The sequence below is a fragment of the Hyaena hyaena genome, unplaced genomic scaffold (genome assembly GCF_003009895.1).
Source record: "Hyaena hyaena isolate Hyena2069 unplaced genomic scaffold, ASM300989v1 scaffold_293, whole genome shotgun sequence".
Taxonomy (NCBI): Eukaryota; Metazoa; Chordata; class Mammalia; order Carnivora; family Hyaenidae; genus Hyaena; species Hyaena hyaena.
In genome coordinates this window covers 639347-656959 of record NW_024080925.1, presented here as the reverse complement: position 1 = coordinate 656959, position 17613 = coordinate 639347, and the positions used below count along the sequence as shown (strand labels likewise).

The following is a 17613-nucleotide window of genomic DNA, read 5'->3' as shown; positions in this document are numbered from 1 at the left end:
AAAAAAAAAAAAAAAGGATATTCAAACTCAGCTCTAATCTCTTCAAGGCGATGGGAGAGCTCAAGCAAATCTTCTTCCTTATGCTCATCAAAGACTTTAAGTTGGATATCCAAGCCATCATTCTTCAGATATTTTAAACTCTAGAGATATGAAACAGAAATGACAATTACTGGTTTTCTTTTTAATAATGCAAAAAGGTTAATGAAAAACATATAAACAATAAACCAACCATTTGATTTATAGCATTCAAACACTTAAAGTGTTAATTAATACTCCAATATCTTATCTATATTTCAAAAATAGATTTTTATACTCAAGCCTTTTTCGCCCTCAGATAAATTATTCTTGAAGGTAATTTATCTAAATTTCCCCCTATTCAAGTACTCCTCTAATTTAAATATTAATAAGGAGACTGCAGGGCACTTACTGGCAATATCTCTTTCAATCCACATCGCATAAATTCATTTCTGATGTGAAGCCTGAAGTCCAAATCATCAGGAGATGTAACAAGGGCATTGATGAGTTGCATACACGCTACCTACAATAGATTGCACGGTGAGACTTAGGCTTGGATTCCAACATTAAAGAATGAGGAATAGAACTGAAACATCAAGGTTTTGTTCCAAGAATCATTAAAGATCTTCCTTCATGGGAATCTATTAAAACAATAATTTGTATGTAAATTATTTTAGTCAATGACAAATTAAGCAAGAAATATAGTTTTGGTGGAGTTTTCTTTTTTTCTTTTCTTCTTCATTTGTATGGATGGGGGGGGTTCCTGTGGGAGAGGAGAGAGACATTAGGCACTGGTGCCATTCCATAAAAAATTCACTGTAACCAAAAGTTCAGTTTTTGTCCAAGACAATCACTCCACGCTGTATGTGCATACAACATAAATTGAATGTCCTAGTTGAAAAATTATAGATCTCTGCTGGACAGGTAATACTTACCTAACACAGTAAAATAACTTGCCATTCATCGAGAGAAACCCAAAGTTCCAAACACTTCAAGGTCAGCAAGTGTCCTGCATCTGGTTAATGGGGTCGTTATAAACAAAAACTATCTTATGATCACTGCACAATTAATTACTAGCATTAACCAGGCAATGGTTCTTATGCTTTGGCAAGAATTCAAAAATAACATATATAGGTCATGTTTATTCCAAAGGCATAAAGAAATAACTTGGCTAATTAAATCCTTTAGCATATACCTTAAGTGATAAAAATGCAAAAATCACTGTAACAAGGGCATTGATGAGTTGCATCAATTATTTAACAGTTATTTAAAACCCAGAATTTCAAACTGGACCTGCGTTTTTTTGTAGCCCTGACAGAAATCTTTCATTATCTGAAATCCATGTAAGGGAAGCTAGAGAGACTGGAAGCAAAAGAGATGGCCTCTAGAGAAGCAAAGTCCTTGCTGTGGTTGATGGTGATGCTATTTTTCTAAGTCTACAATCTACCAGAGTCTCAACAAGAATGACTTGCCTACTGATCAATATGTTTAACCTCATGCTGTTCCCTAAATTGTCCTTTCTCCATCCCTCAAGGCAAGGTTTATATGAATTTAAAATGTCTCTTTTGGATTAACACACCAACAGGGGCCTCAGGTCCTGCTGGTTGAAATATATCGTAATTATTGTATTTGATGTCTAAATACTAAAATCTGACCAGCATGCCTCTACTGTCAAAACTTAAGACTATTTAAACTGGAGGAAGGAAATGTGCCAGAATATAGAGAAAAGTGAAATACTTAAAATAGAAAAAAGACTAAACTTAAATACAGCGGCTACCTTTCCACTACACATTCACTCAGCTGAAACTGGCTCACGTCACAAAATTTAAAATGCATTCTTTCCGCTTCCTTGCCAGTCATTACCCAGTACCCACAGAAATACTTTTTCAGCAATAGTATGGAGTTTTAAAAGATCTCAAAGAACATTTAAATAATGTTTCTCTACATTTAAGCAATTAAATTAGCATTAGTCACGAGGCTTCTGGAAAAGATGTAAATTACAGATGACTCAAAGCAGCAACAACAGCAGCATAAAAATTAGCAAGAAATATGACCTAATGTAAAGTAAATGTGTAGAACAATAGCAGCATAAAATTGAAGAGAAAGAAGGGAAAAGGATAATCCAAATTCTTTCTAGGAAACACCCTAAAAGGCAATTTTCTATAAAAAGAGAAATAGAAAATTAAGCTGAAATAATGAATTTAAGTTCATTACCTAAAATCCCCCAATTCTCATGGTAATTTGCCATTATCATGACCTATAACCACTCTTAAACTGATGTCATGTAAGCACAGGCCTATGAAAATATGCAAATACACAGCAAAATGTAATTTTCTTTACAGACAAAAAAATTCTATAATCGCCGTAAAGATCAAAGAGTTCTTTCTAGGTTTTAAAATGTATACTCAGACATAAAGACTTGTTTTATCACACAATTTCAAACTAATACAGTATAGCAGCAGCAGAAGAGGTCTATGTCATAGAAGTCAGTTCCTACAGACAGTGGGAAAGGCTCAGGAGCCAGAAGGTAAACAGGACGTGCTGTCTATCCTCATGAAGAAAACAGATCAATGATAAAAATATACTATGTAGAAGAAATAGGTTCCATATATACTGGGAACGGAAAAACTAAATAAAAACAGCTGTTTAACAGCATTGACTCTTTTTTTTTTTTTTTTTTTTTTTTTTTTTTTTTTTTTTTTTTATTTCTAGTTGAGGGAGAGACAGACAGCGCGAGCAGGGGAGGGTCAGAGAGAGAGGGAGTCACAGACTGCAACAGGCTCCAGGCTCTGAGCTGGCAGTCAGCACAGAGCCCGACGCGGGGCTCGAACCCACGAACCGCGAGATCATGACCTGAGCGAAAGTCGGACGCCCAACCGACTAAGCCACCCAGGCGCCCCTAACAGCATTGACTCTTAAAGGTAAATAGGAAGGAAGCCTGATGAAGTGAAAGATGGAGATAAGATGTTCTAAGCATCTAAGGAATTAACATGTTGGAGGACCTTCCACTGCATTGCAAAGGATTCAGGCTCCCCGAAAAGTCTGTGAAGGTGGGAAGGAAGAGAGCTGCGCAAGGAGTCACTAGAGATGAGACTGGACAAGCAGACAGGCCATATGAGGCACAGGTTTGTGTGCCAAATCAGAAAGTTCAGGATCAACTTGAAATAGGGGAACAAGGGATGTAAAGGAGAGGTATTTGTACGGTATTTGTCTTTCTCTGACTTATTTCACTTAGTATAATAGGACACAAAAATACAGATTTAAAAGGGCACATGCACCCCAATATTTATAGACGCATCATCAACAATAGCAAAACTATGGAGAGAGTCCAAATGCCTGTCAACTGATGAGTGGATAAAGAAAATGTTGTGTGGGTATATACATATATTGTGGAATATTATTCAGCCATCAAAAAGAATGAAATCTTGCTATTTGCAACAATGTGGACGGAGCTAGAGTGTATTATGCTATAATAAATGGGTTTTAGTGAATAGGATAAAGCCTGCTTTTAAAATTCTGAGATGAAAATGTACATTAGGAATCATTAATTCATTAAAAAAAATGTTTAGTTATTGGGTACCTAGCCTGTATCAGCAGGGGATATTAACAGAAGCTCAAGGAAATAACAGCATTTTAATATTTTTCATAAAGAATCACCATGCTGTTTCACGTACCAAAAATGTAGCATATATCATTTCCATTAATTTGTATTTAGCATACTAATTGTTTAACAGCATGACAAAATCTACCTGCCTATAAAATAGATGAGGGTAAGAAAGTGCTTCCACTCACCTGGAAATATCCTGATTTAACTAAAGCTTTTTTCTTGGGCGTCAGAATGCAGAATTCACTCTGTTTACTAGCTCAACCATTTCATTCTCTCAAAGCCTACTTATTGGTGTCCCCTAGGCACTTCTCAGTAGTAGGGATACAGCTATGAATAAAAATAAAAATCACTATCAAAGATGAAGAGTCAAGACTGACTCCAGGGTTTTTAGCTTGGGCAATTCAAAGGATAGAATTGTTGGGGCGCCTGGGTGGCTTAGTCGGTTAAGCATCCAACTTTCGCTTGGGTCATGATCTCGCTGTTCATGGGTTCGAGCCCCGCGTCGGGCTCTGTGCCGACTGCCAGCTCGGAGCCTGGAGCCTGTTTCAGTCTGTGACTCTCTCTCTCTCTGACCCTCCCCTGCTCAAGCTGTCTCTCTCTCTCTCTCTCTCTCTCTCTCTCTCCTAGAAATACATAAAACATTAAAAAAAAAAGGATGGAATTATCATTTATTAAGGTAGAAAATGTATCATTCATTAAGATGAGAGAAAGAGGCTTGGGAAGACAGATCAGGGGAGCTGGGTTTTAGAGATGTTAAGCTAGAAATATCTTTTAGTGATGAGCATCGAAGAAAAGTAGAGGACATTGGCTATAGGAGAGCCAGGTTCAAGAAAGAGATTACCACAGCAACCATAGATAAAAAACAAAGGTCTCACATGGAAACATCTAGGAGAAGCATAAAGAAAAGACGACATATAGGAACTGATGGGGCATTTCAAGGGCAAGGGTTTTTTTGCTTTAAAGGCTGGGGAGACAAAGTAGAAAAGCATCTGAGTGCCTGGGAGGTTCAGTTGGTTGAGCGTGTGACTTAGTTTTGGCTTAGGTCATGATCTCCTAGTTTCGTAAGTTCAAGCCCCGCATCAGGTTCTGCACTGGCAGAACAGAGCCTGCTTGGGATTTTCTCTCTCCCTCCCCAACTCACCCTGTTTCTGTCGCTCTCAAAATAAATAAATAAACCGAAAAAAAAACTTTTTTAAGTATAAAGGGCATCAAAAACAAAGAAGAAAAAGGAGACTGTGGTGGTCTGGAAGTATGGGAAGAAAGTTTCTCAACACAGAGAGTGATCAACTCAGTCAGAGGCTCTAATAGGTCAAATAAGATGACTAATAAATTAACGTTGCATTTGGCAAATTGGTGACTTGATAAGAACAGTTTCTGTAAAGAGACAGAGTTGCTGTCCCAAGTAGGACAACACTTGCTTTCTCGTGCGTGCCATATGCAACCAGCAAACAAAAGCATACCATTAAAATCGGCACTAAAATATTCACCTCCTTGCTCCAAACGCATCTTTATACTTTAAAAATACTACTTATTAAGCTTTGGTTTCAGCGAGTAAGACCCTTCTCTCCGGTGTTAAATCATGGACTCTGTTCTGATGATTCAGAAAGCAAATACTGTAAGCTCATTTTGTAACTCTTGTCCTGATTATCGATAAGGAGGCTTGCATGAAGTAAAGTATTTTTTAACAAAAGTTGTAGCTGGAGGGGTGTGGATGTCCATGTAGGGCTTATGAGGATGGCTGGTGGTTTCCTCAAGAGCAGTGGCCCTGTAAGCACGGGGGCTGGCAAAGCCCACAGACAAAGCTGAGGAAAATGCGCAGCCAGAACTGTAATTATAAAAAGAGAAACAAATGTAAACAATACAGGAGACTAGAAGGCACAGACACACAACTGGGGGCAAAGTAAATACACCATAAATAGAAATCTCAAAGATACTCAATATGTGGAATGGATAGAGCCGCTCCAAGGAAATCTTAGGAAGAAGGCAAATGATCAAAGAAAAGTCATTCGACCTAGAAAGAGGTTAATCAGCAAGACAAAGAAAGGAAGATGCCCCCATGTACATCACTTCAGCAGCAAAATAGCTTCCTGCCCTTGAAAACAGGCAGGTTTGTTCACATGTGAATACCCAGCATCTGAACTTCCTCCAGGACACAATTTCACCATGGCTAATTATCACTATGGTGAACACAAATATGAGGAAAAAAACACTTTGTGTAACACTTCGAACAAGAACCTTTGACCCTTTTGTACAATGTCAAGCAGAAAATCCAAGGTACTCTAACAGGTGTGATGCCTGAGGCCCCACCATAAAGCTCATCCAATTTTTCCAAAGGCCATCAGAGAAAATGCCTTCTCCGTGATCATGCTGAAGGAACTCAAGAGGATATCTCAAAGCCAAAGCAAGCATGTTCTTTAGTAAGCTCACACTTTAAAAACAAAACACAAAACAAAAAAGAAAGCTCACACTTCAGTCAACATGTTCATCCCCAACACAATGTTTTTCCAACTAAAACGAGGCTATATGACACCAAAAATATTTCAGCTTCACAAGCTCAAGTCACATTAGAAACAAGTACCAGTCAAGTACTTACATAAAAACTGTGAATAATTATTACATGGTCTGGAAGACCAAGCTTAGTCTGCTATTCATCTTTCCTACCCCATAGCTGAAATCAGCTGCTTTCCTTTGCACAATCAAATTTCATATTTATCAAGTTAAAATGAGTAAATGATGCTTACAGAGGAAGTTTGCCTCTACTGCAAAGAAACTCCCAAGAATTTAAAAAGCACTGCATTAATTCAGAAGAAAAACTAACCAGACCACACTATATGGACAAACACAGAGACAGTAAAGTAGATCAGCAGATGTCAAGCTCTATGATTTTATTTCAACTTCCAGTTCAGTGTTTTGTAAATAATAGACACAGAGAACTAACTCAGAGTCCAATGTAACTGCATAGAACCCACACAAACACTGAGAAATAGACTGTAGGATTCAAGAGGCTACAACTTATATGTATAGATATACTGGAAAAACAAATCAATTTTTAAGTATTTATTCAGACACTCTCCACTGAGACACAGCATTAATTTCTTCTGGGTCCTCTCATGCATATTGCTGGACCTCCTCCTAACTATTGCTTTTTTTCTTATGAAACATTAGCTAGCTTCAGATTCCCAAACATAAGCTTCTTAAGGGCAGGAGTATATTTCTTTATGGTTCTAGTATAACTCAGCACACAGCAGTCACTGAATAATTAACTAATGGACCGCTTATATGAAACCTCTGTGCAGTTACCTCTGAAGTATGAGGTAAGTTTATCTTTCTGGTGATCTATCGTAGCATAAGTGAATACATTTTTTTATGTAAACTCGGAAAATTGGCAGTTTATGTTAGGCAAAAATGTTCACCATAATTTACTTAGCTGTGTACTCCATATGACAATATGGGGTCTCATTAGATTTTCCCACTCTATTTCTTTAATGTCTTAGCTTAATGGCATATTATTTACCGGTCCATTTTAATACATTTATCCTTTTGAATCATATTGACATATGAGTCCTACTGATGTAAACCCCAACAGAAGTAGTCACAACAGAGAGGAATTAAACTGATCTCTGCATCCTTCTGGAATGCCTCCCCAAGAGTCCTAAAAATAAATTTTCTACACTCTTTGTTCTTCATTTGGGTCCTTCATTAAATGTGAGAATAAGTTACTTGAAATTGAAAATAACTTCAGTTAGTAATTTTGTGGGGGAGAGTGGAGATATTTGAAACAAAAAGAAATAATAAATTAAGGTAGGACTATTGATTATAAGAAAATCTTTATTTGGTCTTAAGTAAAATTAACCTTGGGAATATTCTGAGCATTTTAGGTATATGGAAGAGAAAAGAAACAGAAGCAAATAAACTTGGCTGTATCTAAAAGGGCATTTAATCCAAGATTTGTTTCAGTGTCCTATTTCTCAATTATTGACTAATAACAAATTTCAAGGTATAGTGACTATAACTCAATTAAAGATAATTTTTCCTACTTTCTGAGACATATGAAAATGCAACCCCATCAATTTTACAAATATCTATTCTGTATTTGAACTCAATAAAATCCAGAAATTGAAGAGTTTTTTTTTTTTTTTTAAATTCTGTTTTTAAGAAAACCCGTGTCTTTACAGCAGCCATGGGAATGAAGTTCTCTGACTGCAGGGAATATAAATGACTAACAGCCCAGCCCCAGCTGCTCCCTGTGAAATCCATCACAACATTTGAGCCAAAGCCACACTTTTCACCGGCTTCTCCCAGCCGATGTCTGCACACAGCAAGAATACTCAAAGAAGACACGAAGGGCTTTGGTTTGAGGATTCCCCAACCACCTTGCCAAGTTCCCCGGAATTGTACAGCAGCCTAAGATACTTCCCCCAAGGCTCCCTCCTTCTGTCCTCCACCTAGGGTCAGGTCTGCACTGAGCTGGACATCTCCCCACCTCCCCTAGCCCTCTCCAGGTCTCTAGTGGGCACTTCCCCTAGCACCTTGCTTATCAAATCACTTGCTTCTCAAAGGAACTAGATTAACATAGCCTTGTTCTACAAAGCAAGTTGCAGACATTATCATTTTCAAATTGTCTGATTCTTAAGTATTATAAATGACACTTCTTATTTAACAGAAGGCTTTCACTCTTTCTTCTTGTTCTCTAAATGTGAGCACCCTATCCACTTTAATATGGAAGCATGAGACCTTTGTTAAAACCATGTGCATGCCGGGTGTCTGAATATGTTTGAGACCTGATTTTCCTCTAGGAACAGTTCTTGAGACAACAAAGACTTGGCTTATATTTCTGCCTTTTTCTTCTTTGGAAAATACATTTCAGGGTAGAGCAATAGCTATGGGAATCCTAGAAAGACATGATCATTCATCCCAGTCCACCTAATCCTGGAGGAATATAATCTACTACTCTTGTCTGCTGCCCCCTGAGTCTGGAATTAAGGCAGGCAAAAATACTCTGTAGTATCACATGAACCGAAATAATGATGGCTGCATCCAATTCTATCTATGCCAAGGTACAATGAAGGACAGGAAAAACATTAAGAACATCAGACTGAAGGAAAAGAAGGTAACAAGAGAAGGTTTAGTGGTCTGCTCCCCATTGCATAACGGTGCATCACCTTGGGGCTCTTCTATTTCTGCATGCGTTGCAAGCCAAGGCACTGACTGCCATTCTTCTGGATGATCTTTTCAAGGATGTTTGAGTAGCAAATGGGTAGCTATGCTTCATGTCCATTCTAATAAAGATAATTATAAAGATGTCTCTTTGGAGCAAAAGGCAGGCACAATTACAACCCATTATAAAAGATGAGGATTTCCGAAATTCAGAGTTCCTCTCTTTAGACTCTCCACCCTATTTTAGACTCTCCAAAAGCAAGGACTGCACTCAGTTTTATCCTGAACTGAGAATCCTACAGTTTATCAGCCAATTGGGAGGCCGCATTGTAAGCACTTTTACCCAGTAGCCCCCCTTTTGATAAAGATCCCATTTGGGGGGCTCCAAGAACTATAAATAATACTTTCCTTCCAGAAGCACCATATAGACCTTCAACACCATATATCTTATGAAGAAGCAAGGCATTAACTTGCTTGTCTCTCCAGAAACACCAACTTCCACCTTACAGGTGATCCTAAGAGACGTTCAGGTGTTTAAGCAAACACTAGCAGTACACTGTGGAATCCTCAGACAACCACAAAGAGCTCACTCTCCAAACTGAGGCTACCACTGGTCCTGGAGAAAAAAATTAACTATTTATGTACACCCTCAGGCAGTTATGCCTATGATGGGAATAACCCAAAAGGTGCTAAGAAATCTGTCTCTGAGTTTCGTTGACAGTATCAATCAATCATTATCAATGATACAACATTAGCCCTGGAAAGCACTCAGCTTCAACTCACTAGCCAGGGTTGTTATGGATAAAAGTATTGCCCTAGATACTTGTTTTTGCTGAACAAGAGGAAGTCTGTACAATCACTAATATGTCATTCTGTACCTGACGACCTCAGGCAAAGTGGAAAAATCAATAAAAAAAAATTAAGAAAAAAGCCTCCTGGTGTTCTAAGTCAGACCTTGATGGTCTGTGGGATTTGTTTAGCTGACTGGATCTAGGACCTGGAAGGCCTGGCTGAGGTCCACATGACAGGTTGGCCTCAACGTGCTTAGAGGTCAGCTGACCAAGAGCCTTAATTAAATACTCTGAGATAAACTGGACAGATTTCATCATATAGCTTAGATCAGTCAAAATAAGTGCTGCCTGTGAGGTAAGAGTTGAACTCCCTAAACTCAAAGCTTTTCTCCTAAAACACAAACCACTGCAACTGGAAATCGGGGCTGATACAAAACTGTACCCGAGCCACAACTATTGCTGTGGGTAATGAAGTCCTTTGTTTCTGATCCAGGCATTAATGTATTCTAGTAGCGTGCATAAAACCATAGCAGACTAACATATTAATTCATAAGTGACATAAAATCACAGATTCTTTATGTATAATTTTGACACTCCCCACCCATGAGTCCAAGAGGACTGACGGAGGAAGCCATCATCGGAAACATGTAGCAAGCTGTCACCACAGACCGGAGAACAGGTACACAGAAGCAAAGCCAAACATCCACTCAAAAAAAAAAAAAAAAAACAGCTCAAGGATTCCCACATGTTGATTCCTTTCCTGACAAAAACCTACCACAATTCAAACAGTCCTCTGACCAACAGCAAGGCTTTGGACAAACTCTTGAGAATCTAGATAATGTTTCTGATACTGTAGCAAAGTATGGCTCGAAAATGAGAAGGGAGAAGACACACATAGAAAGGAAAAGAAAAAATGAAAGGAAATAAATGAAAATAATACATAAATTCACTACGTAGCGGAAACTAGGGCCTGGTTCATCCACGCTTATTCCAAACCTCTTCTGGTAAGGAGGACTGAGTCAACGTGAGGGGACAATCACACATCTCGAGACTGGACCCCATGAGGAAAGGTTCGATGCTGTGGCAGAAGCACTATTGTCTGTTCTTAGTGTCCCAGGTTCTGACCAGAGTAGAATTCTGGGAGTGATGATTCCCTTAGAGCACTCACGGACGTTCTCTGGCATTTCTTCTGCATTACGTCTGTAATACCATCCACATACAGCTCCCAGGGCCTGCCACAAGTTCTGTTAAGGTTCCCAGTACCATTTCCTGTTTGAATTACCCACAGTGCATTAGGCTGCCTGAAGCTGAAAACATCTCTCTGATACACTTGAGAAAAGAACGTAATGTACAATTTAAGTCCGATATTTATATTTGTACTTCTTTCCTGCTACGTAAGACTCTCTAAGGCCTGAGAATAATTTTAAGTTATTTCTGGGACTCAGTTTTTCACTTTCTTTATCTACCATATGCATGGGAGGAATGAAAGTTATGTTCAATTCTATCAAAAACATAGACAGTCACATTATCTTCATTATTATTATCAGACCCAAAAAACAAAACAAAACAAAAAAAAACCTAACAACCCTCCTTTCAAAAGTACTTTGTTATACTTTGCAAAAAAAAAAAGAACAATGAGGTTTTTGTGTTCTTATTTTACTATCTCCCACTTACTCCAATTTAAAAAGCAAACAACCCATTTCTATTTTATCCAGTGACAAACAAGTTTTATTTTTAATTTGGTGATTCACTAATATCAACCAGCCTAGTACATTTCAATCAATGCAAAGTATACAGATAATGATATAAAATGGGCACTTAGTAAGCAATAGCTTTATGGGCAAACTGGTAACAAGCTAGCTCCGAAAAATCCTTTACTGATAGAAAACTCAGAAATATCCAAAGAGGAAAGTATTTTTAGGTATTACTGAAGTGTTGCATGATCTTTTTATAGGAAATAGAGAACAACCAGCAATCCCAAAAAAGACAATCTACTTACTACCCTACATACAACGCTTCTCCCTAAGTTAGCTATCTGGAAAACAGCACCTGTAATTCCTAACTTACGCTTGCCACCTGCTAGCTATATTTCATACATTAAGCTTAGTAATAATGAGAAACCTTCCTTCCAGAGTAAAAACCCACAACAAAAAGGTTGAGTAGGGAAAATAAGAATTAAAATTCTTCCCATTGTTTTTTCATCATCAAAAGCATACAAATTTAATCTGGCCTTATCAGAAAAATAGAAAAAAGTGCTAAAATGAATTTTCACTTCTCAACGAAAATTAAACTTTAAAAACTGAACCGAGAAATTTTAGTGTTTCAAAAAATAACATAACCATAAAAGCAAATATAATTACTTACACCTAAAGCAATTACTTCCATAAAAGGAAATATATAATCAACCACCTAGATCTTGTTATAAAATTTCTCAAGAATTGAATCAAGCAGATGACTTAAACAACCATCAAGGGGAGAAGTTGGGGCTAGCCACGCTGCCACCCTTATTCTCCTAATGCTAAATACAGCAAACAAGCAGTCATTAAAAGAAAGAAATCATCACCACAAATGTTCACAGGCAGCATTACTCCTAAAAGCCAAAAAGCAAAAACAACTCACACATCCAACAACTGACAAATGATCAGCAAAATGTGGAATAACTACATAAAATCCATAATATTTGGAGGGGAAAAAATGAAGTTGTGGTACATACTTCGATATGAATGAATCTTGAAAATATGTTAAATGAATACAACCAGTCAGAAAGGACCTCATATTATATGATTTTTATCAAATGTCCAGAATATGAAAATCTATAGGGACAGAAAGTAGATTAGTTGCCTAGAGCTACAGGGAATGAGGCCATTGCAGGCTGACTGCCAAGGGGTAGGGTGAAGGGTTCTTTTAGGGGCAATGAGAAGGATCTAAAGTTGATTATGGTGAAGGCTACACAACACTGATTACACAGAAGTACTGAACTGTCCACAGTGGGTAACTTTTATGGTACATAGATTTTTATCTCAACAAAGCTGTTAAAAAACTCATTTCAAAATAATATCAGATCTTTATATAAATAAAGAGAGAAACCTTAGAGAGAAATCTAAGCAGGCTCCGCACTGTCAGCACAGAGCTTGATGTGGGGCTCAAACCCACTGTGAGATCATGACCAGAACAAAACCCAAGAGTCAGATGCAAAATCAGCCGAGCCACCCAGACGCCCTAACATGGCTTTGTTCCTAGCAAGACATTCTTTACCCCTTTCCGCAGAGCTTTAAAATGTTAGATGATCTAATACTGCCATAAACAAACTGGGACCCTACTTTTACCAAGATTTTTTTTTTAACTCTTTACTTTGAAATAATTGTAGATACACAGAGAGTTGCTAAAAGAAACAAATGTACAGGTAGGTCCTACGTATTAGTAACATCTTGCATAATTATAATACAACAGGAAAACCAGGAAGTCAAAATCGGTACAACCCTCAGAACTCACTCAGCTTTTAGCAGCCTTACACTCATTTGTGCACGCATGTAAGGTTCTATGTGATTTCATCCTATGGATACATTTGTCACCATCTCCACAATCAAGAGGCAGAACTGTTTCACCGCAAACAACTCTCTGCTGCCATTTATTTGTGGTCATACCCAACACATTCTCAGACACCATCCCAAAGCAACCACTAAGCTGTTCTCTGTCTCTAAAACTTTGATCTTTCAAGAACACTATATAAATGCAATCATTCAGTGTGTAACCTTCAGCACTGGCATTTTTCAGTCAAGTTAATTCTCAGGAGATTCATGTAAGCTGTTGTATATATCAATAGTTCATTCTTTTTCATTACTGAGCAGTATTCGATGATACAGGTGTACCATAGCTTAACTTTTCACCTGTTGAAGAACATCCGGGTTGTTCCCAATTTCAGTCTACGACAAATAATGCTGCTATAATAATATGTGAGCAGGTGTATGAGCATATATTTTTTAATCTGAGATATGTTCACAAGTGTAATTGCTGAGTTGTAGTTATGTAATAGTTTTTTAAAAAATCTTCTGATGGTTTTATTTTCATGTTTATTTTTGAGAGAGAGAGCACACGTGTGTACGCAGGTGATGGGCAGAGAGAAAGGGAGACACAGAATCCAAAGCAGGCTCCAAGCGCTGAGCTGTCATCACAGAGCCCAATGTGGGGCTTGAACCCATGACCCGTGAGATCATGACCTGAGCCAGAGTCAGACGCTTAACCGACTGAGCCAGCAAGGTGTCGCTAGTTATGTAACAATTTTAATATCAACACCACTGATGTTTCTGAAAAAGGAAGCTCACCTTTAGTCTCCATTCTCCACTGACTGTTTTTAATTGAACAAAATTCCTTTTTAAGGCTAGCATGTACTCAACACTTATGAAAATTTTAAGATTTAAATACATTAATCTATGTGATCCTCACATCAACAATGAGGAAGTGATTAACAGTCTCCTTATATTTTTTTTAATTTTTTTATTTAATCCTGAGAGAGAGACAGCATGAGCAGGGGAGGGTCAGAGAGAGAGGGAGACACAGAATCTGTAACAGGCACCAGGCTCTGAGCTAGCTGTCAGCACAGAGACCGACGCAGGGTTCAAACCCACGAACCACGAGATCATGACCTGAGCCAAAGTCGGACGCTTAACCGAACAGTCTCCTTAACTTACAAGTGAAAAACTGGAAGCATAGAAGAGGTCTGAGGCATGATCCCGGATCACAAAGCCAGGATGGGAAGAGCCGGGTCTTAAATTCCAGCTGTCTGACTCAGAAGTCTCAAGACACCATCCCTCCCACTCTTGCGATGTGTGTGTTAATGGATACAAAAAGTATACATTAGCACAAAAAGTATTTAGGGAATAAGGTTTATATGTGACTATTACAGTCCCTAAGTGAGATTTTAAAAATTGGATATGATCTCTAATATGCTACACAAATGACCAAAATTAATCTCACAACCTGTTGCTATTCGCACAAACATTATATGGGTAAAAGGTAACCTGGGTACTAAAGGAAAATTCAGGTAAAGTAATCAGCTCATCTCTACACAGTTTTTTCTGTGTTTACTCTTCATTAGGCTTGTGGTAAATAGGAGCTCTAGGGCCAGATGAGAAAGGAGGAAAAGGGAGGGGCGCCTGGGTGGCTCAGTCAGTTGAGTGTCCAACTTTGGCCCAGGTCATGATCTCACAGTTCATGGGTTTGAGCCCTTTATGGGGTTCTTTGCTGTCAACACAAAACCCCCTTGGGGTCCTCTGTTCCTCTCTCTTTCTCTCTGCCCCACCCCCACCCATATGCTCTCAAAAGTAAACATTAAAAAATAAAAGGAAGGAGAAGGGAAATGAGATCAATGACATATAACTAAGACGACTCTAGAGTACACATCAAAAATCTGAAGGAGCAAGTCCACATCACAGGTGGATAACACATCCCAGGCTCCTACTCTCATGCTTTCTGACAAGACCTGATGAGTCAGGAGGGGCTTCTTTCCAGAAGCTCCAGTAACGAGACCTATGCACTAGGGAACATACACTCAGATCTCTAACCCTGCCTACTGCCTGGAGAAAGAAATCCCAGCAGGATTCCCCACCAGCCATTCACAAACGCTGTCATCAGAAAGGTCATTATCACAAACACCATCATCGGAAATACCATAATAAATTTTTTTAATTTGGCCATCTCTAAAATTTTCTGATTGTTCATCAAATACCATCTTTTTATTTAATTTAACATAAGATTTGGTTTTTTTATTCCTACCACAATGAGAAACAATAGAAAGGCCCAGCTGCATAGAGCTTTAAGTAAATTGAAAACTAGAAGTTTTTTACTAAGAAGGATAAAATACATTTACTTTATAGCTATTATTAGCACATTTTGCTTTTTAATTATTGCCACAAATTAGAATCATCTGAGAGTCTTTAAAAATCCCAATAGCCAGGTCACACCAATTAAATTTTTAAAACATTCAGAGGTGGGAGTCAGGTATTAATTATTTCCTTAAAGATGCTCAGGTTATTAGCAATAATTATAACAATTCCCGCAATTAAAACTCTTCTTTTAGGGGGAAAAAAAGGAGAAAATACATAAATATTAGTTATACAGCTTGGACACTATAATGGTTAAGTCTAAAAGTGACTTCCTTAAAAAAAAAAAGTGACCTTCTAACAGCACTAGAATATTTTTTCAATTTATTTTTTAATATTTATTTATTTTTGAGAGATAGAAGACCGCATTAGAATAGGGGAGGGGCAGAAAAAAAGGGAGACACAGAATCTGGGGCAGGCTCCAGGCTCTGAGCTGTCACCACAGAGCCTGATGCGGGGCTGAACTCACAGACTGTGAGATCATGACCTGAGCCGAAGTCAGACGCTCAACTAACTGAACCCCCCAATCCCCCCAACAGCACTTAACTATTTAAATATCTTTGAAAATCTTACTGTACCTTGGTCTCCTTATTATTTATGTAAGCTCTTAACTTTTCAGATATAAAAACTAATCAATGAAAAGCCATAATTCAGTTAATTGCCAAAACTTCTTAAAACTTGTAATAATCAACTAGTAAGACTAACAGAAAATAAACAATTCATGGACTATGATGATCTATTTTACAGAAATCCCTAGTAAGTCAGCATCTAAGAAAGTAACCTAAGGAAATAATAATAGGTGTACACAGAGTTACATCTATACAAATACATTATGATATATTATATCTTAGAATTCTATACATTTACTTGAAATGTTAAACATTCAGTGGCATGCAAGCCTTCATACCTAAATATAAGCCAGTCAGAAAAGTTATAAAACAATGCAGAGAATTATACATGAAACCTACCTGCAGTTGAGCTGAATCATGCCTAAGACCTTCCACAATAGATGAAAATCTGTCCATTTTTCTTTCTTCTCCAGCTGATGTTAAAGCTTCTAAAACCTCTTCAAGGCTATCAGAAATTTTGAAATTAATTAAATTGCCAACAGCAAATAATCCAAATGCCTTAGGAGAACTACTTGATCTACTCAACGCCAGAGTCACTACTCCTAGGCCACCAGCAACGTTTTAAAAGCTTACCGAGTACATAGCATGTATCAAGTACTAGCCACATGTTTTCATTCATTCATGCCTAATAACCCTACGATGAGAATAACTCAAACTTTTATATAGTGCTTTCTACACATCAGGCTTTATTTAAAGTAGTTTACAAATATTAACTCTTTTTAAATGTATATAAGTCTATGAAGCTGGTATTATCCAATACTGGAGATCAGGAAACTGAGCGAGAAAAAAGTTAACCAATTTTTCTAAGGTCTCACGCGTCCTAAATGAAGCAGGGATCTGAAAGACAATCTGTGTGGTGAGTGCAGTCCTGGTGTCCTTAACCACTACACTCTACTTCCTTTCGAGTATAAATGAAGTCTGGTAGCCAAAAATACATAGTAGTAAGGATTTACAGTCACACATAAAAAATAACAGTTGCCCAAGAGCTATACAAGCTATGCCTTTAAAGACCAGTGTGTTGACAGGACCTAGTGTATTGCAGAAGGTCAGTTTGTACATGTAAACATGTGGTTTGTAAATCTTATCTATATCAGATGATAACCTATTATGAAGTCAAGAAATATTAAATATGGAAGTGGAAGAAGAGGCAGGTGAAGAAAGAAGAGGGGAAAGAGAAAGAGGGGAAAGAAAGAATAGGGAAAGGAGACAGCCAAGAGGAGGGAAAAGGGAAGGAGAAGGTGGTAAGGAGGAAAGAGGGAAGAGAGAAGACACTAGAAACGGGAGGCGAGAGAGGAAGGAGAAGGATGGAGGAGGAGGAGAGGAAGAAAGGGGGAGGGGAGCACAAGGTGCATCTTGTGCGTCAACATTAAATACACTCTTAGGGTTTTACATCAAGATTAATATGGTCTTTTTAAAACACTTAAGGAAATGTGCTGCAGCTGTGCACCTGGCTTCATGTGCTGGCCCTGCCACTGGGGACACTGTTGTCCGTGGTACTCACGGTAGCTGCCCCTGCGGGGGGGGGGGGGGGGGGG

The 17613-nt window shown here is 38.2% G+C and overlaps 1 protein-coding gene across 2 annotated transcripts in view; it reads right to left on the bottom strand.

Annotated features, from left to right (window-relative positions):
• DIAPH3 (diaphanous related formin 3) overlaps window positions 1–17613 on the bottom strand; it is a 508311-nt gene that overhangs the window by 342737 nt on the left and 147961 nt on the right. For both annotated transcript variants that reach the window (XM_039247287.1, XM_039247286.1), the window contains 3 exons: window positions 16418–16523; window positions 428–538; window positions 22–140 (listed from right to left, as the gene is read on the bottom strand). In XM_039247287.1, coding sequence (XP_039103218.1) covers window positions 22–140; window positions 428–538; window positions 16418–16523 — 336 coding nt within the window. The remainder of the gene's footprint in view (window positions 1–21; window positions 141–427; window positions 539–16417; window positions 16524–17613) is intronic.